The sequence below is a fragment of the Triplophysa rosa genome, linkage group LG8 (assembly GCF_024868665.1).
Source record: "Triplophysa rosa linkage group LG8, Trosa_1v2, whole genome shotgun sequence".
NCBI lineage: Eukaryota > Metazoa > Chordata > Actinopteri > Cypriniformes > Nemacheilidae > Triplophysa > Triplophysa rosa.
This window is the reverse complement of record NC_079897.1, coordinates 12,220,557-12,245,326: the sequence shown is the minus strand read 5'-3', so window position 1 is coordinate 12,245,326 and position 24,770 is coordinate 12,220,557. Positions and strand designations below refer to the sequence as shown.

Genomic DNA, 24,770 nt, shown 5'->3' with positions numbered 1-24,770 from the left:
ATTCAAAATAGACAAAGAAATATATTTAAAGATTGATCAGAATGTACATTTAGTGTATATCTAGGAGAATCTCAGCACAACCAAAAAGAACAACACAAGATTATAATAACAGTTGAAAGGGAAGCATTTAAGAAGACAAAAAAATGTTTCTAAAAAGCATTGGTTCAATAGATGGTGCTATTCTAATGATATGTTAACACCAACGATGCAGAATTATAGGTAGATGCCACTCAGAAACAATAGATTTGTTAGCACAGACCTGATGAAAAAAGCTTAGGGTCAAGATACATCAGCTAAATTTACCAGATATAAATGAATTATTTTAGCAATAAAGATGAATCATAAGTATTAATTATACAAACAAAATTTACATAAGAATCTCATACATCTCTAGCATAAAAGTATTTTTGAATGGATTCAATAGGGTGGATATGCTTTCATCTTTGCTTTCATGGTCTTCTACAGAATTATCCTGCAGGATTTTGATGAGACTTGACAGTTTACTATTTGGATCCAGTAGAGTCACTAGAGGGACATTCACACCACTGTCCTTGAAGATATGATTTTGCAGAGTCATGGCTAACATTGAGTCAATACCTAAATTGAAAAGATTAGTGTCATCATTTAGCTCGTCCATCTCAACACCAATTGTTTCACTGATCATTGACCTCATATATTCATGTGGTGATGTGATTGGCTGATCAGGTCTGAATGAGGTTATTCTGGCTTTCCTCACAGCTTCCTCTGTTAGTCTGTACAGTCGCGCACTTAAAGACTTGTTTTGACTGAGTACATTATGCAAGCTCTTTTTGAAATTGAACTTGCATACAACCTGTTGAGGTTTGTTGATCAAGAGGCATTGCTGAAGACATTCAAGAATTTCTGGGCCTTCCAGTAGCATGATTCCCTTTGCCTCAAGAAATCTTTGGAAATGCACTTTGTTTAACAGGAGACCAAGATTCAAAGCCCCCCCAGTTGATTGACTGTCCTGAAAGTCCAATGTTCCTGCGGTACTGGCAGAAAGTGTCCATGAACGTATTAGCAGCTGCATAGTTTGTCTGTGATGCATTGCCAATGAAGGCGGAGATGGAGGAATAGCACACAAAGTAATCCAGATGGCAGTGTTTAGTAGCACGGTGAAGGTTAAGTGCTCCATTAACTTTTGGTCTCATGACTTTCTCATAAAGAGATTTGTCAAGACTTTCGATTAGCCCATCATGCAAGACAACTGCACTGTGAAAGACTCCTTTGATTGGACTGGATGGAAAGAGATTTCCAATGTGAACAATTGCCTGTTCAACTTGCTCTGATATGGAAACATCACACTGTAGACACTTAATTACAGAACCATAATGATCACTGACATTCTGTATATCTTGTTGAATCTGAGGATTTGGATTGCTCCTAGAAAAAATGACAATGTTTCCTCCACCTTTCTAAGCAATGAACTTCACTGTCTCATAGCCCAGCCCTGTCAGACCACCCGTGACGATATAGACTGATTTTTTCTGGAAAAGACTGCATTTGGGCATCACTGGAATATCTGACAGCTGGTTATTGAAATCATTATTCAGGGTGATAATGGGTAGATTCGGATGTGTGAAGTATGAATGAGAGAGAAGATCAATGTCTTGAGATTTCTCTCTTTGAAAGGTTGTTGTGTTGAAAGCCAAACATTTTCTGTCCAAATGCATGGTTTTCAGCCAGCAGTAGACTTTTGGCATATTAATATGCAGAAACCATTTCTGTATTATTTGGGGCATGAAGAGGAAATGGATGTGGACGTTGTCATTGGTACTTCTGAAAGTTTTTGATTTCACTAGAAACTCTGGCAGATTGTCACAGACCAGAACAACATCTTTGATGACTGTATGTTTGGTAACTGTTTCAATGATCTTCTCATTATATGGAAGAAGGAGAACAGCTCCTTCAACTTCGCTAAAATCATAAGCAAGCTGATCTGCCTGTGTGCTCACTCTGATGATCCAACCTGATCTGATTGCAGTAGTCGTTAAGACCTTCATGAAACAGGAGTCAGGGACAGTCGAAAAAATGCCCAATTTCCTCTGTTTTTTGGCTTTGGGTAAAATCTCATGCAGAATCTCCCAGGCCAGTAGCATATAAGAGATACAGGGGTTGTCCTTCAGGAATGAAAGTCTTTTTGTTTTGTAGCAAACGGATGCTGGTAGAACAACTTTGGAAGTGACAGCCACAGGATAACAACACACAATCTGGTCCCCAACTTTTAGTTTCTGAACATTTTTACCCACAGCTGACAATCCCTTCGAAATCAAGGGCTAGAAGTTTATGGTTTTGAGTTGTGTGTTTGTTCCAATACATTGTCTGGCCATACGTGAATTCAGAGGTGCTGACAGGAAAGTAGTCTGATGAATGCACACAAATTTTACTGAGTTGAACCTCAATGTTTTATCCCTGGATTGGTTCAACTGAATTGTCCACTTGTGTAGCTGATATATTTGTTATTACATATGGATCAGATGTTTGCAAGGTGAATACTTCATCATGCAGCATGTGGACACTTCTTGATGTGCTCTCCATGTTTGGCAATGGTGTGTGGATGATTTCAGGTTTGAGAATTGTGCCCTCTTTCACTATCAGCTCTGGATATTTGCTACAGGGGTGTGATCTGAGGACCTGAACCAATGCTTTGATGTCTTCAGAGGAAACAGAGCCCAAGTCAATCAGCTGAAAGGAGAGTTCTGACAACTCAGCTGCACATGCTCTTGTCATGCCTTGTAGAACTAACCCAGGGCTGACGTAATCCACTAAACTCTCAGAGGATCTATAGGTTATTACCCTAATAGCACCTGGGAATTGATTAGCTTTGAGATATCCAACAATCTTTCGGAAAATCTCACAACAACCTGCCATGATGTCCAAGACATTCTCTGATTTGAGAGAAGTAAGGTCTGCATCACCCCACATGAACAAAAATTCCTGGAAGTTTTTGTTCACATTTGAAATTTTCAGCTTTGACATAAGAAATTCAAGACCATTTTCTAACAGCGTATTGTTGTGTGAGGAACTTATGTGTTTAGACACTGGGTCCAGGTACTGCTGCAAACCTTTAGAAATTCCTGTTCCATCAGAAAATACCAGTGCCTTGATTGATTTGTTTAAAGTTGCATCTTCAGCCGTGATGCTGAAGCTGTTATGGTAGAAGTATTCATCAACTACATAAGAACAACTTCCGAGCATTCTGATCTGCACATGCTTGAGCTCAACCAAAACCTTACCCGGTTTGTTGGTTAAGCAACCACAAACTTTGTAATCATCATCTCCTGCATGTATTGCCCTTAAATATATAACCATCTCCTCTTGCAATGGTTCAAACACAGTCAAGCTACCTATTTGGGCAGGAAACTGAGGTCGCGGTGAAAGCCTTTGTATTATAGTTCCAGCAGTAAGCTGCATCATGTAATCCAAGACAACAGGGTGAAGGTAATAGTCATGTAGCTGGGACAATAATGTCTTTGGAATCTTCAAATCAGACAAACACTCTCTGAATTCTTCTCCACAATAAACATCTGCCTTATTTCTGAAGACTGAGCCGTACTCAAATCCTGTTTGACTAAGATAATTGTAGAGCTCTTCACTCTTCAGAAATATTGAGCATCTTTTAATGATCTTGTCAAGAGAAATGAACTGCTCTTCAGGTACTCTGTCTGGTTTTGCCTGTACTGTGCCCAATGCATACAGTATATTGCAGAAGTGGATTGAATCTGAAAATTGCATGTGTTCTGGCCTGACGAATAAAGCTGTACTTCCACATCTGAAGCATTCTGAGTAAGAACAAATGGACTCTGGAATGTGACGCTGAGCTGCAGAGAGCTGAGTGGAACCTTTGGTTTTGCATACATCATGAAAGCTGCTAGGCCCAATTCATCATGAAATGCTCCAGGGAGGATGGCAACACCTTTATGTTTGTGGTCCTGCAGGAAGGCCACTGAGTCAGAAAATAAATCACAGCTGAACACTGATCTGTCTGAACTTAGTGGTGTAATTACTGGGTGGTTGCTGGTAGAACTAGCCATCTGGACATTAGAGAAGAAGACATCTTTCTTCACATTGTCAAACTGATAGCGTGGGTAAGGAATTGGTTCGGTCTTTAAATCCTTGTAAAACATGTCCCAGTCCACGTTGACTCCAAGCTCAAACAATTTGGATACAATAGCAAGAACTGTCTCATGATCTTTACCTGGCTGTACAGAGGGAAGCACAGTGACGTCATTTCCCAGAGTCTCTGTGATGTACCTCTGCAAAGATCTTCTTGGGCCAATCTCAACAAAGATCACATTCCTCTTGTTTTTAGCTGCTGACCTTACCGCTTGTTCAAATGCAACTGGCTCCCTGATATTTCTTGCCCAGTATTCACCAGTAATAAAATTGGAGGAGCACAGATTTTCACCGGTTACTGTTGAGAACAATTCTGTCACTAGATTGTGTCCCTGCAATGAGCCTATATTCTCTTTCACTCTGGATACAATGGGATCCATCATGTGGCTGTGATAGGCAGCAGGGACATCCAGAATTTGAAGGAACAGATCTTTTTCTTTGGCTGAGTTGCTTAAATTTTTATGCAATCTGTCAATATCATCTGCATCTCCTGAGAGGGTACATGACTGTGGGCTGTTGTAAGCAGCCAGAAAAACCTTTCCTGAATAAGATGGAAGTTTCACGATTTCATAAACAGCCATATTACTGACAACCAGCATCTTCCCTCCTGTTACAGTGCTTTGCAAGGAGCTGTGGTAGTGGATGACTTTGACTGCATCCTCGAGTGACAACAAACCAGAACAATTAGCTGCAGCGACCTCTCCAATAGAGTGCCCCAGAACAGCATCAGGATGGATGCCCCAGTGCTTGAGAAGGCTAGTAATAGCAACCTGAATAGCAAACAGGAGAGGCTGGACAACTTTTGGATCAGTGAAGTCAGCAGATTCACTTCCTAACTTCTCCATCAGGTTCAAACTTGTGTAGCTTTGCATCAGGGTTTCGATCTTCTCCACGACTTCTCTAAAAACAGGTTCTTGTTTTAGGAGTTGCTTGCACATACCAGAATAAGTTACACCATTCCGACAAAACACAAAGACTAACTTGGAGTCTGTCTTTGAAGGTACAATCTTTTTCTGTAGGGCAGCGGTAAGTGTCTCTTTCAGGTCTGTCAAGGATGATGCATGGAATACTTTCCTGTATTTGTGTTTCAGATGACTTCTTCTACAAGCAGATGTGAACAGTAAAGATTGTAGATCTGTTATAGTCCCAGCACTAATCTTTTCTGCCGTATCTTCCATCATCTTTGTGAGTGATTTTTCAGAGGCTGCAGAAAGCACAAAGAACTGATGTGATTTATTGATCTGATCTCTTGTTTTCTTTGACTGCACATACTGTCTGACTACTGCATGTGCATTTGTTCCACCAAACCCAAAATTATTGACCCCAGCAGTTCTCACAGCAATATCACTGAACCATTTCTCTGCTGAGGTGGGGATTTTTAGATTGAGAGATTTAGTGTCTATACTGGAGTTATCTTCTGTGTAGAACACTGAGGGCACAAAGGTTTCATGCTTCATCATCAAGAGAATCTTTATAAGTCCAGCAACACCTGCTGCAGATTCTGTGTGTCCAATGTTGCTCTTAACAGAACCAATGAGGAGTGGTCCAGATTCATGAGGTCTTGCTTTGGCAATGACTTTCGAAATACTACCTGCCTCTACTGGATCTCCAACTGGAGTCCCCGTCCCATGAGCATCAATGTACTGGACACTAGTCAGTTCGGTGTCTGTTGAGTAGATTTTTCTAAGCAGCTCCTCTTGCCGTGTCATGGATGGTTTGGTGATCGGGCTAACAGTGTGGCCATCTTGATTTACTGCGGTTTTGATAATGATGCCCCAGATATGATCATGGTCTTGAAGAGCCTGTCAAAATACAGAACACATGGGGTTGTTGCTTAAAGTAGTTAATGATAAGATACATTTTGGTCATAATGATGTTAGAGACAACAGTTTTGCTTACTTTTTTCAGAGGCTTTTGACAAACAACCCCACAGCCTTCACCTCACCCATATCCATTTGCTTTGCTACTGAAAGGTTTACTGTTGCCTTCAGGGGAGATCATCTTTGCCTTGGAGAGAGCCACAAACACTGTTGGCTCCAATATGCAACTCACACCTCCACAAACAGCCATTTCACAGTCACCTATTAAGTAGAATAGAAACAAGCACACAGTCTCAAAAGTCTCAGAGTCACTTTATTTGTCATTTTTGTTACAAATTTTCTCAACCAAGCATTACAATCTGCCACCCTATGGCCACCATATGGCAGTAACCTAATGATTTGGTTTTAAACAAGTAACAGATTTTCTTGAAACAGGTAGTGCCCAATTAAGTTATGTATGACATCAGGTTAAGTATGACATAACCCAGACAAACTAATTTACCAAAGATACTCAAAATGACTCCCAAATGATCTCTCATATTTTAAAACTTACATTTATTTAAGTTTACCTTGTTTCATGGCCTGACAAGCAAAGTGTAGGGCAACAAGTGATGAGGAGCAGGCACAGTCAATGAACAGTGAAGGACCAGTAAAGTTAAATGTGTAGGAGATGCGGTTGGCAGCTATGCTCATAGCTGTACCAGTACTATAGGAGTGATCTATGTGTTTTGGGTTCATTCTCACTGAGGCCAACTCAAAGTCTCTGTTCATCAAACCTAAAGGAGGTAAAATGCACAATAAACAGGCTGTCTAAAACAGTGGTAAATATTCCTCTCATTATCAAAGAAAAGCAATTGTCTTTTATTTGGTGTAATTTGGAACAACCTCCCAGACATCAGCCCTTACTTAAAGACCTTTTACACATATGTTTGACCTATGACTGTGATTGTATGATTGCAAGCTTTTAAACTGAAACAAATGATCCATATAAAGCAATGCACACTGGATGCTCATTCTTTTTTGGAGTCGTGTTCCATTTTTGATAAAACTTGAGGTTCACCTGTCAATTGATGTGAATCAAAACATGAACAGATCAATTAAGCATATATTACTTACCCAAAAACATTCCTGTTCTTGTTCCACTGGCCTTTTCCATTGGAATCCCAGCATCCTCTAGGGCTCTGTAGGTGCACTGCAGCAAAAGTTTGTGCTGAGGGTCCATATTGGCTGTTTCAGCTTCAGTGATGCCAAAGAACTTGTGGTCAAACTCATTTATCCTACACAAGATAAAAAGTAAAGATTCAGATGGGCTTATTCCCTTTGAAGATATTGCATACTGAGATATTACATAGGCCAGTAGCGAACTGTGACGTTTGAGCCTTGGCCCCCTTCACACACACACTTACCACAGAACTGTGCTTTACTATATAAGTGAGACTACATCATTTTACCATCACATTTACTACATGATACATTTACAATGCTACTCCAGACTTGAAACGCAACAAGCCGAACACAGCAAGACAGTTACCACCAAAATAACACTCAATACAAATACAAATTATTATTACACATATGCATTATGATCGACGTGTCGTGTGTATGTGCTCTTCAACGGAATAATGGACCATATGACAGACACTGCCTCCCAGTCGGATCATAAAACCAACACAGACACAATGCCAGTTTAAAAAGCAACACCTCATGAGAGCGCTCTCAGCAAAGAAATCGGTGAATAAACTATGATTATAATAAATATTAATAGTAACATTAAAGTGAACTAAACGTATGGAACTGACCATAGTAAATTTACCATTTATCTGATAAAATCTCACTGTTATGCAGAATAACGGCAAATATGCACAATATGTTAAATTTAGCACTGACTAGTCAAAATAACTAATCTCAAATAAAGCTAACGTTAAGCAACAAATGTGCACATCAGCAACCAGAATGAATTGAGGCAGGGCGGCCTGATAAATCATAAACAAATTACAATTTGATTATCAAATTATTTGATAACAAAGTCTTCCTCCTGTTGTTTTGAACAACATTTATCAGCTTTTCTTTTTTTTTGTCCGAGACTTGATAACAAAGTTCATCCACATGCTGTTTTGAATGACGTTTTCCGCATTTCTTTTTCTTTTGCAGTTTTTTGGCGGTTGGCGCATGTGTTCGAATTGTGTCAAGGCTCTTGTGGGGTCCCCTAACCAGTCATAAAAAAAATACAGACGGAGCTGCCAGTACAAGCATCAATCACATGATAGTTTGGATCATTTTAGTAATTTGACCACATTACACGCATAAATGTCCTTAACATGTTGATAATCCAATAAAAGAGATCCACATGAGGGAGAGATTAAAATACATATTTTTTTGTTTTTTTTGCAGTGACCATGCTATCGATCTTGCTGTTAATTTTTTTATTTTGCATTGTAGCCTAGATTTTTTAATAAGATTTTGCCTAGGTTTGATGTTTTTTTGGCTGAGATTTCACTCACTGTAAAATCTCTTAAATTTATTTATAGCAATAATAATAACACGTTTTTCCAAAATGTATGATAACATTTTATTACTAATTGAGATTTTCCTGTCCTCTTATTTTCCTTATTTTTCTCTTGGCCTTTGATTCTTGTTCTTTATATTATTGTACTGCGGTTACCTTTTTTTGTAATATTAATAAAAATCATTGGAGCCAGTGAGGGAGAGGACGCGTCACCTCATGGAGAAGCGTATGAGCGTTTTAAACACGATTAATCTCCTGATAATGTAGATCAAATATATGAAAATAATCCATATGAACCAATGCAGGATAAGAAAAACGAATGTCATTCCTTTGGGCAAAAGCAGAAGGGAAGCCTTCTGGTCAAAGTCAGAGCTCATGTTTGCAGAAAGGAGCGCAAATTAATCTCCGGGGAATGCAACAATTTTCTGAGGGAAAGAAAAATACTCTTGGGGAAACGCAAAAGTTTTGCAAAGGAACGCAATGTTGGGGAGAGCAAAATATTTAAAACATTTTCACTCCCTTTCCTATTTTTCCACCACCTGTATGTCCCTGTAGTGGCTCAGTGTCGCATCTGTTTTGACAATGTGAGATAACATTGGACACAAAGAAAGACTTGCATATCAAAATTATACTAGCCTAACTGTAAAGTTTTAAGATAAACGCTTACAATATGAGAGGATCCGCACGCAGCCAGTGTCTTGCTGCGACATCTCTGTACATGTGTCACGGTTCAGCAAGGAAACCAAGGAGAGGATCCACGTGCAGTAAAATATTTAATCAAAAAGACACATAATGGTAGCTCAATGGTCCGAGAACCACGAGGGAGCACATACAACAACGATTCACAACAGACAACTGAACACCAGGGCTATATATGCACAGATGAAGGGACAAACAGGTAATGAGACACAGGTGAGACCAATACACGACAAGGACTCGAGACAAAGCATGATGGAAACTGGAGTCCTAACAAAAACACAGGCAGTACTAGTAGCATAGCGCCCTCATGTGGCGAAATGAGGCGCCACCAACAGGGCGTGACAGCATGTCTTCCCAGCCCCAGCCCCCCCTCAATTCGAACCCTGGGTTGGCGAACCAACTTCGAGTGCTTCTTCAGCTTTACGAGACTGTTGGTGAACAACCACCCAGATGGCAGAATTTTAGCAAAGAAAATGCTTATAATTGTTATCATTTTGTGATTTGATTTTCAATAGCTGCCGTTACAATTTTATTCTCATGTTGATGTAATTGAAGGCTCCCATACAAGTGGAAGAAGTGGCATTGTTTGCTATTTGTTACAGTGCATACAGTAGTTTTATACAGTATTAATTTCTTTGTGTAAGTGAATAGGAATCGAAGTCTTACCCATCAACAAGTGCTGCTTTTGCTGTGTATGTCTTTCCTGGCTTACTGTCATCTGAATCGTACCATTGAGTGAGGTCAAATCTGTCATTTGGTATTTTTACGGCACAGTTCTTTCCATGAAAAAGGACCCTCCAAACGTTTTCAAGTCCCTCACCTAAAACAAGCAACACTGTTATACTACTTCATTCAAGGAAATCACAAAAACAGTACATTTCTGTACATTGTTACATTTACAGTATATACCTCCAGGGAAATGGCATCCAATGCCAACAACAGCAACTGCATCTGCATCCTCATCCATCATGTTTTATGAAGTTTTATGTTCTATTGAAATAATTAAGAGTGTTTTACAATGTATTATTGATATTACTTTAAATTCTAAATGTGCACTGTAAAACATTTGTTTTCCTGCCTTAGTTTTTTCAGTACAATCAACTTGGTACAATCATTTCAACTTACATTTCTTAATGTTGTCAATGTCTTTACATTACAACTTACTGTTATAAGTTACAACAACTCAACTATTTGCCAACATTTAAAATAGTAAGTTGAAATTACTTGTAAAGACAATTTGATTGTACTTCGATTGTTAGTCCAATAGCAGTAAAGTAAAGGTGTAAAAATACAAAGCAAATTAAATTAAATTAAAGTAATCTTACCTGAACACTTAAACGGAGTCTTACCATGTTGAAACTGGTCAGATGGGACCAAGTCTACCCCATATTTATTGAGTTATAATTTTGGTAATGATTGACAATACAAAACGCTTGATTTTTCTGGAAATCATTGTCTGTTTTTAAGGTTAAAGCAGTCATGTTCACTGATGCAGTGCAAGTCTCTGATGCAATCTTTGATGCCAAGTTAAGTTAATTACTGCTGATGAATGATTTATTAGTTAATTAATCTTATGTTTCAGTGTACAATGTACATGCCTTAGTTGGGACGTAATGTAATGGATGTTGAGGAAGAAGTATTTTTTAAATGTGGTAATAAATGTCAAATTTATACAGAAATAAATGTTACATTATTTTTAAAAAAATTCTGATGTCTGAAACTTCTGGAATACCTTTTTTTTACAGTGAACAGAGTTTAGTTACAGCCCTCATCAAACACACAAACATTGTACAAATTGTGCATGGGTTAAAAACCTGCCCATTCCTTTCTTCGTTTCACAGTTAATTTATGATCTTTTCATTCACTGAAAAGGTCCAAGCCTCTAGACTTTGACCAGTACAATACAGAATATATTAATGTAATTGGTCTAAAATAACTTACTCTTCTTATTTCTGGGTCAGCAATTACACGCCAGTTGTTGTTTTTTTCATAAGAGACCAAATCAAATAAATGAATTATAGCCATTCAAATGCTAAATTACAGTATTGCTGTCCTTCCAAAATCTCAGATGTCCAAATTCACAGTTTTTCAGGAAATGGAGAAAACTTTGTACTTTTAAATGATAAAATACTGTGTTGTCAAAGTTGACAAGCACTTTTTTAAAATACTTTTATTGGTTAGATATTTACAAAACACAGTTGACAAACATAAAGGGTGATTAATAGTGATTTATGGCAAAAAAATTAATGAGTTACTCCTTGTAATTTTCGAGACAAGATTAAACATTTTTAACATTTGCAGATTTTATGTTTTTGATATTAAAACATTGAAGCACTCGTTTTTTCTTTGTAATTACTTTAGTTCTTGTTTTTCTTTTTGGAATCATTTCAAAACTGAATATCTGAATAAGAATCTTTATTTAATTGAAATACAGTGTGAAATACAAGTTGAAAAACAGTGATATTAAATCTGGAGTTGAATAGATGAAAAAAGGGAATATGTGTAACAGCTTGCTAACTATGGCAAGACAATTAATCCGTAGATGTAAATTTGGTATGGTGATGTCAGACCTTAGTTTCTAGTCTTCTTGAATGGGATAAAAAAATAGAGCCTTTATCAAAAAACACATGCAAAAACATGCCTTGGACTTTATATTTTTCTGGTTTTCTGCACAGAGACTTAAAAAAGATTGATATATAAGCCTAAAAATGTCTCACTACTACATGACAAGGCAGCAATTAACCACACTGCAAGCTGCAGCGCCATCTATTGAAGCTGTTTTTGTACTGCATTAACATTGTGATTCTGGACCAAATTCCTACTGTAAAAACTCGAATCCAAAGGTACTTACAAAACGTTTTAAAAGATACACACGAACAAGTTTTAAGAAAACCGCTAGCCATTCCTTTACCGTTCCTATAAATTTGTGCTTTTCTCTTGTCATGTTTATACGCTACATGTGATTTTCTGAGGGACAAACGGTCAAAAACTCAAATAAATGTTGTGAGAAAAAAACAGAAGTTTAATAATTTGACTCAAAATATTTTGTTAAACAGCACCAATTAGTTAGTTCTATGTCGTATTTTACGTTGTGCTCTTTGGGTCATAAGAAGGTTGTCCGCTCGCGCTTGCCGTAGCGCGTCAGTGTTAAACACTCCAGCATGGCGCCCTGACAGCAAAACAACACAAACATACAGGATTAAATAGATGAACAACTTGCGTTTTGTTCCCAACATCCACTAGTTTGTCAACATTTCCCAGCAATACACATTTTTACGTACCTTCGGTAAGTATTAAATTCCTGATAGTTTAGACAAAGTTTATAGTTAAGTCAAACACGTGGGGTCTCGCGCTGGTTATTTTACGTTGCTTTTCTCCTTACTTGTGATAAAATAAAAATGTCAGTCCCAGTGCTCGTGGTATGTCTGTTTATAATCGAAAACCTTTCAAAAAGGCTGTACACTATGGGCATTATGTGTCTTGCTTGTTTGTTCGTCTGTATCCCACATAGAAAAATACTTTACGCTACTTGTAGGATGCTTTAGTTCTTATTGTAGTACGATCTATTTACATTGGAGAATACTCTAATTTGCATACTTTAATATTTTGTAATATTCTCTCTATATTGAATTCATAAACTGATAACTAATGAATTGATACCATAACTTAATATATTGTGATATAGTTTACTGAAATTGTTCAATTGAAAATTAACTAATAAAGCATATGAGTTATATTGGGGTGTGAAGTTACAGTCTTACTGTATAATGATTTGTGCTGCTTTTTTTGCATTAGATGATGCCGTCTGCTTGTGATTCTCTTGTTGATGATATTGAGGATATGGTGACTTCTCATGAGCCCACTCCTCATGAGCGCCAGTTTGCCCGCAGGAGCATTGTGCCACGTGCACGGAAGCACAAGCAACAATCTGTAGGTGAAGAACTTAAGGCAGACAGGTGAGACATGCATTGACATACACTGACATACACATGTCAAAAATATTCAAACTTTATTGTCAAGGGTTACACCATGCAATAAAAAACATATTTTGAGGTCCTCGCCATAGCATCATAACCGGAGAGAAAGAAAAACATCTAAAAAACATTAGAGATTAAACCCAACAAATAAATGGACTTTAAAATAAAACACAGCATCTGCCCTGTCAATAAATATGAATAAAAATATGAATGTGCATTTAAAGCGATATTTCACCCTAGAATTCATATTTGTTGTTTATTTACTCATCCTCAGGCCATCCGAAATGTAGGTGGCATTTTTTTGAGAAGAACAATGAAGAAGATTTTTGGGTAAAAAAAATCTCTCACTCTCTTGACCCCATGGACCCCGTTTACATCCATTATATGAAGCACAGAGGGCTCAAGTTTGATCAAATCTGATTTCTTACTGAACCCTTATTGTATAACGATCAATACAATACAATTATATTTATAAAGGTGATCAAAGTGCTTCAAGATAAGACGATGACCAAACGCAAAATTACAATCAATAAAACACAAAAAGACACAAGCTGTAACATAGACAAGAGTTCCTAAAAAGTTAAACCATAAAACAATAGATCAGAGATCAAAAGAATACTCTTGAAACGCCAAAGAAAACAAATCTTACGTGTAGATTTAAAAATAGACAAGGTCATGGCAGTTCTGATGTGAAACAGGAGGCTATTCCATAATTTAAGGCCAGCGACAGAAAAAGCACGACGATCAAGACGGCACTTCAGGGGTGGAGCTATTGCTACTCTGCAGTATAGCATGCCGTCTGGGTGGCATAACCTCAGAATCTTTTGACTGAACAGTACAATACAGGTGATATGACAAAGGAACATGTCAGTTTACGTAGCGTCTCTTTCCCGTCTTCAGGGAACCAAGGTTATGATAGTAACCAGAGAATCGAGAGCGTTCTCTTGACATTACGTTGAAAACGTTACTTGGAATAGTATAAAATCACACTGTGAAAGCAGCGAAGAGCGGACCAGCTTCGGCAGAGCTAGCCCCAAAGCCATGCACCACATAAGTCGATTAGCAGTTCACTGCGCAATCTCCAATTTAGCTTAAGCCACCTGAGCTGGAAGCTGATTGGACATTTGAAACCACCAACTTAGGCAAAATTTGCATACTATGGTGGTTTTTCTAGACATATTATTGACTTTTCTTATATTCTAAATATATTACTGAGTTTTCTTATATAAAATAGCTTTCTTATATAAAGAATACATTTAAAGGAAGTTATAGAGTTCATATACTTCTCTGATTGTAACAAGGGCTATGGGCCTCATGTATGAGTTTGAACACTTGAACACCTGCGTACACACCAAATATCTTATCAAACTACGACAGGAACTGCACGTACACCACACACACTTTTGTAGAGAAGTTTAATTAAGAACGCTGGGTTGTTTATCATTATCACACTAAACCATGAGTTCATTTTTAATAAAACCAAGGTTAAATCATGTATCGTCCGAAAGCCCCCGGAAAGGTGTCAAGATAAAGAGCACATGATATACGTATGTGTTATTGCACATGATATACGTATGTGTTATTGCACATGATATACGTATGTGTTATTGAGACGTCCGAAAGCCCCCGGAAAGGTGTCAAGATAAAGAGCACATGATATACGTATGTGTTATTGAGAGCGCTCCCTACAATTAAATCTTAATATGGTAGGCCGGAGATCTTAATATGGTAGGCCGGAGATCTTAATATGGTAGGCCGGAGATCTTAATATGGTAGGCCGGAAATATAACTGTAGCAAGTGCAGGATGAAATCTAACTGTAACGAGGCATAAGGGGATGGACTAATAAAAATAAGTGAGGTCAGGTAAAACCTGATTGGTTTGAACTGTGATAACAACTTGAGAACAATGTATAAAAGATGGAGTCAGACATGTATTCGTTAGGCATCTACAGATGAACTCTGTGTGTCTCACTTTGCTTGCTCGAGCAAATAAAGATTGAAACCTCTGGAAACCTGGCTCTCTGGTCTTCGTGAATTCTTTCAACATTGGCTGACCGACTTTTCGCCACGACAATACCCAGCCACATCTTGTACAGAGTGAGTCCAATCGCTGGGCTGATACAAAGCAGTGGGTAGGACTATTCCATAGAGTAGGGATCTCTGTCCATCAGAACATCTAGGCATAAAAACTGTTTTTTTCCCCAATGCCACCTCCAGCTTAAACGGCTAATATAGAAATTACTACCTGTTTATTTTTCCTGTAATTTATTGCTCCACTCCTAATTACCACCTTTCTCTCTCTCTCTTTAAGTATTATGTCAATACATTTGCATATTTTATTTATACAACTGTATATACTGTAAACGCACAAATCTGTACATAAATCCTCTTTCAAATTTTATACAACACTATTATTAGTAGTAGTATTACCTCTAGTATTACTTACTTATACTTACTAATTGTTCTTACAGTTTTTCATGTCACGTATATATGTATGTACCAAGTGCTCAAAAAAACCCCACAACAAATTCCATATGTGCTTGCACACACTTGGCCAATAAAGCGAATTCTGATTCTAATCTGCAACCCTGCTCCTGGAGAGCTTCCGTCCTGCAGACTGTAGCTCCAACCCTGTAACAACACACCTGTTTGTATTTATCAAGCAACCCTCAACACCTTGATCAGCTGCTTTAGGGGCGAAAACGCGAGCCGCACTGCTTTCTCCTTTTTCTCCGAAAGCGCCTAGGAGTTTGCGCTCTCCTGGTGTTGGCTTGGCTGGTTGGTTCTTGTCACATGACCTGCGGTGCGTGTGCGGCATTCTGAAATGTGTGGGCAAAACCCTGCGAGGACAAACACACAAGAACTCTGTTGATTGTCACGTGGAACAAAACGATACCCAATCAGAAAGCCAGCTGACAGAAGCACAACAACCGTAGTCATACTCATGACTTCAACCAAACCCTTTTCTTTTATCTGTCAATATTAATTTAAAATACTAGTCATCTTGAGGCCCCCTTGGAAGTGAGCTGGGACCCCCTTGTGGGCCACGGCCCCCCTGTTGAGGACCACTACTCTAAATGCTTTTCAAATTTGTATTTTTTCACTGCTGCACACATCTTGATTGATTGTTGTGATCTAGTGGCAAAAGCTTAGAAATTGCCCTTATTTTAGACCAGTTCAGTTTACAGGGGCAGTGACACGTGTGACATGTACACAGATTTAAATCCAGATTTTCTATCATTATTTTCATACTTTGTAGCTGTTAACGTATTATACATCAACATCATAATACAATGTCTGCACAACCCTATAGAAAGTTATTTTCTTGTTTTTACCTTTCTTTCTCTGACAGTGTAATTCCAGGCACACAGAAGGTCTGGGTGAGGACATGGGGTTGCTCTCACAACAACTCTGATGGAGAATACATGGCTGGACAGTTGGCTGCCAGTGGCTATAAAATAACAGGTACCTGTGTAAACAGAACAGTCGGTCTGCTATGTTTACACTCTTACTGATATTCATCCTGTAGGTGCAATGCTTTTATTGTGGCAGTTTCAGTACACAGTGGCCACGTGCACACTGCAAAGTCTCAGGAGTGACAGCTGCACTTTAATGCAGGAGTGAACCCCCTAAATGATCGTTCCATGTGTGTGTGGAACTGGGAATCACTCCTGTATTTGTGATGATTGACACCATAACCAAAGCAGCGTTTTGGCGTCTTCTAGTTGTGAATAAGAATTTAATTTCTTCTGGATCTGCTATTTTTTGGCTTAAGACTCGTTTTGTCCGTCAATTTTAACTAAACTATTACTTAAGGTTTTCTTTGTTTGCTGATTTTTTCTATCAAGATCTGGCAACACTGTCACTTTAGCGCAGGGTCTGTCAAAATGTTATTTTCTTCCACCTCACAAACAGACAAAGACACATCTCTGATGCACATTTAAATATGTTATTAACAACTAGTTGTTAAGTTTGGTTCCGTACACTGCATAGATTTTTTGTAAATGTGGCTGTCACTACCTCCATTGGTCGGGAGTTAGATTCGGTAGAAGGTGGTTGTCACTCCTGTTAATTAGTGAACTGTGTGTATACAGAACTGGATTTACCAAACTTTCATTGTGCTGTTAAAATTTACAGTGTTTAGGTCACAGTATTTTAATATGAGGGAGGGTGACTGTCCAAAAATTGCTTTGTTTATATGAAGAGTAGGGCTGTCACGATTATTAAATAATCGTCTCATAGTGATGGTTTCAGATCATCACAATTATTTCACATCTCTATAGAAGACACTAGGGGGAGCTGTAGTGCATCTGCATATTGCATATTTTATTGTATATATTGTAACTAAAGCATGGTAATACTTGTAAAAAAATGTACCACCACAACACAATCACTTTAAAAAAAAACAGCCCTTATTTAATAATCGTGACAGCCCTAAGAAGAGTTGATGCAAAACCCTCTGAAAGCTACCTCCGTCAAACATGAGATTACGATGTTTGAACTCTCTCCACACATACTATACATTACTCAAATAACTTTGACTCAAAACCCGCTAAATACCACACTCTGCCCGGTCTGAAATATCTGGTATTGCTAAAAGTAAATGTAGAAACTTGATAATAAAAGCTCATTTTAAACTCGTCTGACGGATTAAGAGGGTTTTTCATCTGAACTCTTTATATACTTAACTGTATCACTCTGAAACAAAGTAATTAAAAAAAAAATAATATAAGAGAGGTTTATTAGAATTTGTTTCCCTTATTTTCATGACATTTAGGCACTCCAAAATGTCAAGAATGTAAGGGGAGCTCACAGAGAATGTGTTGGAAAGACTGTCTGTTTTCTCCTTTAAATGTGTCAGACAGACAACAGTCGGTGTAAAAAACATTTTATTTTGCTCTTTAGACACCTACACTTTTAAACGCATTCTGTTTTTTATGCAGTGTTACTGTAGCAGTGGTGGGACTATATTACTGGAGCCTTTGATATGAGAGAAGGTCACAATTGATTATAAATATAAAGATCAGAAATACAAAATTTGAAAGATCCATTTGAGACAGAATAAGCCGAAAAGTTATGGTATTGTTGATCTTAGTTCGGTGAAACCACCACAAGATGGCGGTCAAACCAAACTGAACAAGCACTGTTTTGGGAAAACAAAAGTCAATAGAGCTACATACAAAATGGTCTGCTTTTGTAATACAGAGAGATTGATGTTTGCTGCAGTGTATCTGCTTTATTTTTTCTTTACATTTTGGTTTGTTTTAATCACTGCACTGTAACTAACATCTCGTGCACCTCTTTGTTATCTCATTGAAACAGTCACCACATTTGTATATCCAGCATCTCATTATAGACAAGAAAATCAATTGGTGACACTAGAACGCGCTAAAGTTTCAAAGGGATCTTCTGGCTTTTTAATAAACAGAAGACATCATGGTACTTTCTAGAGGGCTGGGGCAGTGTTATCAGCAGGGGTTAATGACCGGGGCCAGTATGTATATTTTTGCCCGTTCCTGTCCTCTGATAAAGAAACAAGGGCTCTCTTGTGTTACCGAGCGCTCTGCCTGGCCACTCAGCATGGCCATCTGGTAGTTATCAGCATGTCTGTCTGAAATGAATCCTCTTGCTGAAGAGATGTTGGAACTGTGGGGTCATTTGGTGGAGAGAGTTGGACATGCAGAGCTTTACGGCAAAGTATTATATGAAAAAGTGATTAGTGTTGATTTCAGTAACTATTTTGCTTTTGTTACATTAGTAAGTGGATTTAGCTTCATAATAATGATGGAGGATATTTAAATGCACCATTAAGAATGGTAAAGGTTTGTCTGAATTGTATGTAGCAGGTTTTTGCTCACAAAAGTGCTATTCGGCTGTGCCAGTAAGGGCTCTAGTGAGCTTTTCCAGACACCAGTAATTAACCAGAGATATTTAAACTTGACTAAGGCAGCAGTTCACAGCTGCCATGAATTATACAGGACTCACACAAATGAGAGGGGCTTGCAAATCATTCTCATGCTTTGTGAGTTTTCCACATGGCATTTATTTAAAGTTCTCACATAATTGAAAGCAAGCTAACCTCTCAAGGCTGTGAAATAACATTCTCTTGGACATTCGGCTCAATAGTGTGAAATAGTATGAAACTCAGTGATTAAAAATCAAAGCAAGTAAAATGCTATTTGATCTCTCTGAAAATTAGTTCCCTGTGTACTGCTTTTTTTGGATGTTGTGATAGTCTTTTCCATATTTTAGCTTCTTCTGGCTAAGATCCACACACAAACAGGTACCTCTTTCAATGCACATCTATAGGGTTTGCGTCCATTTTATTATCTGATAGTTTAAAGCCAACAAGTTTAAAGGTGTCATGAATTGGCCTTGTTTATTGTTTTATACTGTTGTATGAGGTCTACTTATGACGTTCGTGTGATTTTTACATTCAAAAACATCAAAATCAATAAGTAATAGGCTATTTTCTACCCGGGTTTTGAGGCTGGCTTGACAAACGCTCTGTTTTAATGGGCGTGCCGCATTGAAGATTTGGAAGTAAACACCCACTGCTATGATTTGATAGCAGTTTGTGAAGTAAACTTAGTTGGAGCCTTCTGTGAATTTGGTTAGACACGTAACGTTAGGTTACACATTATCCCTTTTCACACGGGATTAGTATTATCTGGAGACCTCTTGTGATTTAGAAATGACCTCCCCACATCTGTATTTCATGTGGCACATTCGCACGGGGTAGAAGCCTGTGATTTTACTCAAATTTACTGACTTATTTCCCGAATGTGAAGGCAAGGCTTTGCGTATAGTTTGTATAGCCTATTGTTGTATGGTGTTTAATGATATATGACCGTACCTGTCAGCATTTGAGACCCGTGATTGCGAACTGGACAGAAGATCACCGCGATTGCGTGTCTTAAATGTTACGAGAGTTTCCATGATAAATAAACAAATGGCTCCCGGCCAAAACGATAGGTATGGATATGACCCAGCACCCGAAATAATATCAAAACACTTCAAAACAGCCTCCATTATTCGCAAACGGTGGATAAAACCTTAAAATTTATTGATATATGAGCCCGCCAAATCACAAAGATGCCGATTCGCACGGGACTAATATTATCACAGGACCTCTGTGTTTGTCAAAATATGGTAGGTCATTTGTGGGGGAATTTTTATTTTACAAATTACAGACATGGCCAATTCGCATGGGATTAAGACACAGACAAACTCTGCAATTATTACAAATGACTAGAGGTCCCCAGGTAATACTCATCCCTTGCGAATAGGGCTCAGGGCATATCAAGCGATCTCTAACAAAGCAATAGTGACGCAAGGTACAAAAATGTTGAACTCACATAAGATTGCTGCGCCATTCCTATCGGATCCAATATTGACGGCACAGCACTGCTTTTTCATTTTAGTCTTTCCGAAAATCCAGCGTCGAGTGCCTCGTTCACAAAGGAATCTGCAGTAATGTTTTACCCACGTGAGCTGGAACGTCTTTAAAAATAAACTTCAACCACGCATTACTAATGTCGGAATCCGAAGGAAGGTTATGCTGCGACTGTCTTGCGATCTTTAACGGCATGTTTATTGCTTGCTCGCTCTATCTGGTTCCGCGCAACTTGTGTTACTTCAGTACTGTCATGCGCGAACCTGTGGGCGGGGCTTGAGAAGTAGTCGTTGATTTTCTTGTGTTGAGGTGGTGTTCAACCCATCTATGACAGGTCTATTCCAGGACATGGCGTTTGCTGGGCCTGGTGTCAATAACAGTTGTCATTTCAGTAACAAGGGCGTTTTCAGTTCTGACACTTACGGGATGTTCGCTTGAATACGATTCCCTCTTATATACTGTAATAAAAGCTTGGGTTAAAATTGATGTCTTAATTCATGACTCCTTTAATACTTGAAGGTCCAGTGGATGAAATTTAGCAGCATCTAGTGGTAAAGATGCAAATTGCAACCAATGGCTCGCTCCCGCTTCCCCCTCCCTTTCGAAACACTATGGTGGCTGACATAGGACTAAGATGTCGTCACGTTTTCGCTTCTTTGCAGAAGGAGATAACATGTTTATGAAACGCGCTCTGTAGAGCAGTTTGTCCATTTAGGGCTACTGTAGAAACAACATGGCCAATTCCATGCAAGGGACCCGCGGTGTATGTAGATAGAAATAGCTCATTCTAAGGTAATAAACACATAACGCTTCATTATGTAGGGTCTTTATACACCTCTGTAGACATAGTTGTGTATATTATATTGTATTTCTGTCAATAGAGCCTCCAAAAAACTTTATGAAAAAATCTATTTATGAAAATAGAAAGCCTGACCTGGCTCAGTTTGCTCTTATATGCAGTGTTTCATGTGTTCAGAGCATATGTGGGCATCACTATGCTGGCAACGATTCCCGACTTGTAGCCTTCTTGGTGAGACTGCTGCACTGTAATGGGCACCAGCTTGTCCTAACCGTGTATTTGACAATCAGGCTATTGCAAATCACGTGAAACCACAGACCCTTCTGCTGAGAGTCCATTAAAAGCACCAGGCATCTGAAATGCTAATGGAAGCGTCGTCCTCGCCTGAAGGCCTGAAAGCGAGCAAACTGCTCCGCAGAATGGCAGACTGAAACGATTCCTGCTTCTGTTTTGCATGGCATTTTTAATGTTGACCGGTTGTGCTGTTGAGCTGGTTTCTAAGAAATCTTGACAGGTGGGTGTGTGTGATGAAATCCCTCCAGTCCTGGTCCTCTTTGTTTGCTCTGCGCTGGTAATTTTGGACTCGGCCATCGTCCTCTAGAGGTGAGAGTCTTCCTCTAAAGCTGCTCTGGGACATTATTCACGCTTGCCTTTTTTTAGTCACACTTGCAATTCGCGTCACGTGAATGCGTGAGGTCGATGGAATATCAAAACGTCACAATGTGACCTCTCGGTACAGAAGTGTAAGAGATTGAGGAATCGCTCCCGCCCATTTTTGCATCACCGTTCGAACAAATTTCACATGCTCAAAGTCTAGTCTGACTGCGGCATTAGATGTCGTCATGATTTTGCTTCTTTGCCAAAGGAGATAACGTATTTGTGAAACACGTTCTGTAGAGCAGTTTGTCCATTTTGGGTTAAACAAAATAGCTATATGGCAACTTTTTATGCAAGCAGACCTGCGCTGTATGTAGATCGAAATAGCTCATTCTAAGGTAATAAAAAACATAACGCTTCATCATGTAGACTCTTTATACACCTCTGAACACATAGTTATGTATATTATATTGTATTTCTGTCAATAGATCCTCCAAAAAAATTACACACTGGACCTTTAAATGTGTTTTCTTTCTGTAATTTTCAATCTGGGAAATAGGTAAACACTGGTACCTTGCTGGCTGCTGTCTTTATCTCTGATCTCTCTATAATTTCTGTTTCCATCTCTTTCTATCGCAGTATGGTGGTTGCATGTGTTTGATGTCACACAGGATGTGTGCAGTTTGTCGACTAATTGTGGCACTTTTGTTTGTTTGTTTGTTTCCTTTCAATTGAAGGGAAATTACTGCAATCGTACTTCAAGAAATTCGGTTTGATTTGGACTTTAGATGTGGTGGTTTAGTCGTTTTTGATTGGTTATTTCTGTCGCGCAGGGATTTTTTTCCACACCTCTCGGCTGTAGTGTATTTTAGAATGTGATTCAACAGATCTTGCATACCAGATTTCATCAACAAAACAGGTAGTGACACAATCTGTTTTTGTCATCACACTAAAAAATGTTCCTGCCAAAAGTTGGGACAAGTCTTTCAAGTTAGGGCTAGTTTTTTAACCAGGAAGCAGGGTGTTAAAATGGTTGGTTTGGACATTATGCATGGCAAACCCTTGGATCAACACTATAATTAGTGAAACTATGTTTTGCTTTCATTTTAATGTGTGTCATTATTGTTCTATAGAAGCCTGTTATGTAATGCAAGCTCATGCCTTCCTTGTAAAGATGAAGGGCCCTTTAAAGGAACAGTTCACCCAAAAACGAAAATTCTGTCATCATTTACTCACCCTCAGATTGTTCCAAACCTGTATACATTTCTTTGTTCTGCTAAACACCAAGGAAGATATTTGGAAATATGTCAGTAACCGAACAGATCTCGCCCCCAATTTACTGCCATATTAGGGGAAATAAATACTATGATAGACAATAGATCTGAGTGTGAGCAGACATTGAGCGGATGCCGTCTGACATATGGTGTAACCTCATGCCTTCTCTGAGGTTGGAAGAGGTTTTATCATCAGTGCTCAGTCTAACCCGATACACCACTTGTGTGCACGCACACACCTGCTCTCATTTTGTAAAATATCCCAAACTTGTTGTGTTGTTTGGCTTCTCTGAGTTTGCTTATACATCTTTTGTCCTTCAATCTACAGTACAGTTAAATTCAGCCAAAAATAAAAATGATGTGTATTTACCCTCATGACATTAAAATGACAGTCACTGGAAGACTGTCTGGATCGGCTACAGACTTGACTTGACATTCAGATTTTAGATTTGTACCACAGGACTTTTTTTGGATATGACTTTTGTCTTCACATTCCTGTATTATTTGCAGGCTTGATACTTCTTAATATGCTTGTAGAAACGTATGCAGTGTGTTGCTGAGTTTTGGAATGTGTATTCACAGCTTTGTCAGAAGTGATTATAAAAGATCATTGAAAGAGACACATTCGTTTTTGCTTGTCCTTCCCAGTGGTGGGAAGTTGTTCATAAAGCTGTGTGCAGCAATTTTGTTGGCCTGCAGGTGGCAGTGTTCACCCACAGAACTGACACTGTTCTTGTACCATCATACCATCCGCTCTGTTGAAAACATCTCTGAGATGAATGTAGGCTTCTCAGGGAATGCATGATGTCAGGCTTTGTTTGGTGAAAGCATGTCTTAAACGGAATGCAATGTTTTTCATGGGTCTTTTGTCTAATGTGCAGATACGTTCTTTACTCTGACTACATGCACGTGTTATGTTTTAAGTGTGATCACACGTGGATGCTGCTGTACACAGAAATGCAACCGTGCTGGAATCACAAGGTCAGTTTATACTGCAACAGTTTGTTTTGAATGTTCTCTGAAAGCACGAGATTGAGATGTCACAATGCTGATGTTTCAAAAACAGATGGGACTGAAGGTTTGTTTTAGCAAAATGGCTTGCAAAACTTTTTAAAGGGATAGATTTTTCCTTTAACTGTCCATCACTTATAATATTAAAATGTCATTGAAACAAAAAATGTTTAGGAATAAATGTTTTTTAGCGACTAAATGATGTTCATCTGTAGGGGGTGCTATTGACCAGAGATACAAACTCCTATTCTCAAATTTTCATCTTTTTTCTGGTTAAACATTGGCTTCACCAAAAGTCAACTATGACAGACCTCAATGATTTACATAACATATAATACTGCCATTAAACATTAAACACCTTTGTTCCTTTGGTAAAAACGGTTATATCTCCTTTCCACCCTCACTTTTCCCTTCTCATTTTCATTTACATGTTGTGTTTTATTTACAATATATTTGGAAAAACAAGATTAAACTCACATTTTTGCTTAGAAGTCTAACAACTTTGTCTGTATGCACCATTTCAGTTTTTGAATGTAATACCATTCTTCAAGGT

The 24,770-nt window shown here is 38.4% G+C and overlaps 1 protein-coding gene and 1 pseudogene across 2 annotated transcripts in view; one reads left to right on the top strand and one right to left on the bottom strand.

The window, feature by feature from the left end:
- Positions 1 to 367: 367 nt before the first annotated feature.
- On the bottom strand, positions 368 to 10,129 carry LOC130557781 (uncharacterized; annotated as a pseudogene).
- A 2,167-nt stretch (positions 10,130 to 12,296) lies between these two features.
- The window catches only part of cdkal1 (CDK5 regulatory subunit associated protein 1-like 1), a 419,123-nt gene continuing 406,649 nt past the window's right edge, over positions 12,297 to 24,770 (top strand). The window contains exons 1-3 of one of the 2 annotated variants that reach the window (XM_057341127.1): positions 12,297 to 12,448; positions 12,958 to 13,118; positions 16,493 to 16,605. In XM_057341127.1, the coding sequence (XP_057197110.1) occupies positions 12,958 to 13,118; positions 16,493 to 16,605 (274 nt within the window). In that variant the 5' untranslated portion in view covers positions 12,297 to 12,448. The remainder of the gene's footprint in view (positions 12,449 to 12,957; positions 13,119 to 16,492; positions 16,606 to 24,770) is intronic. The other variant, XM_057341126.1, reaches the window with a different exon arrangement.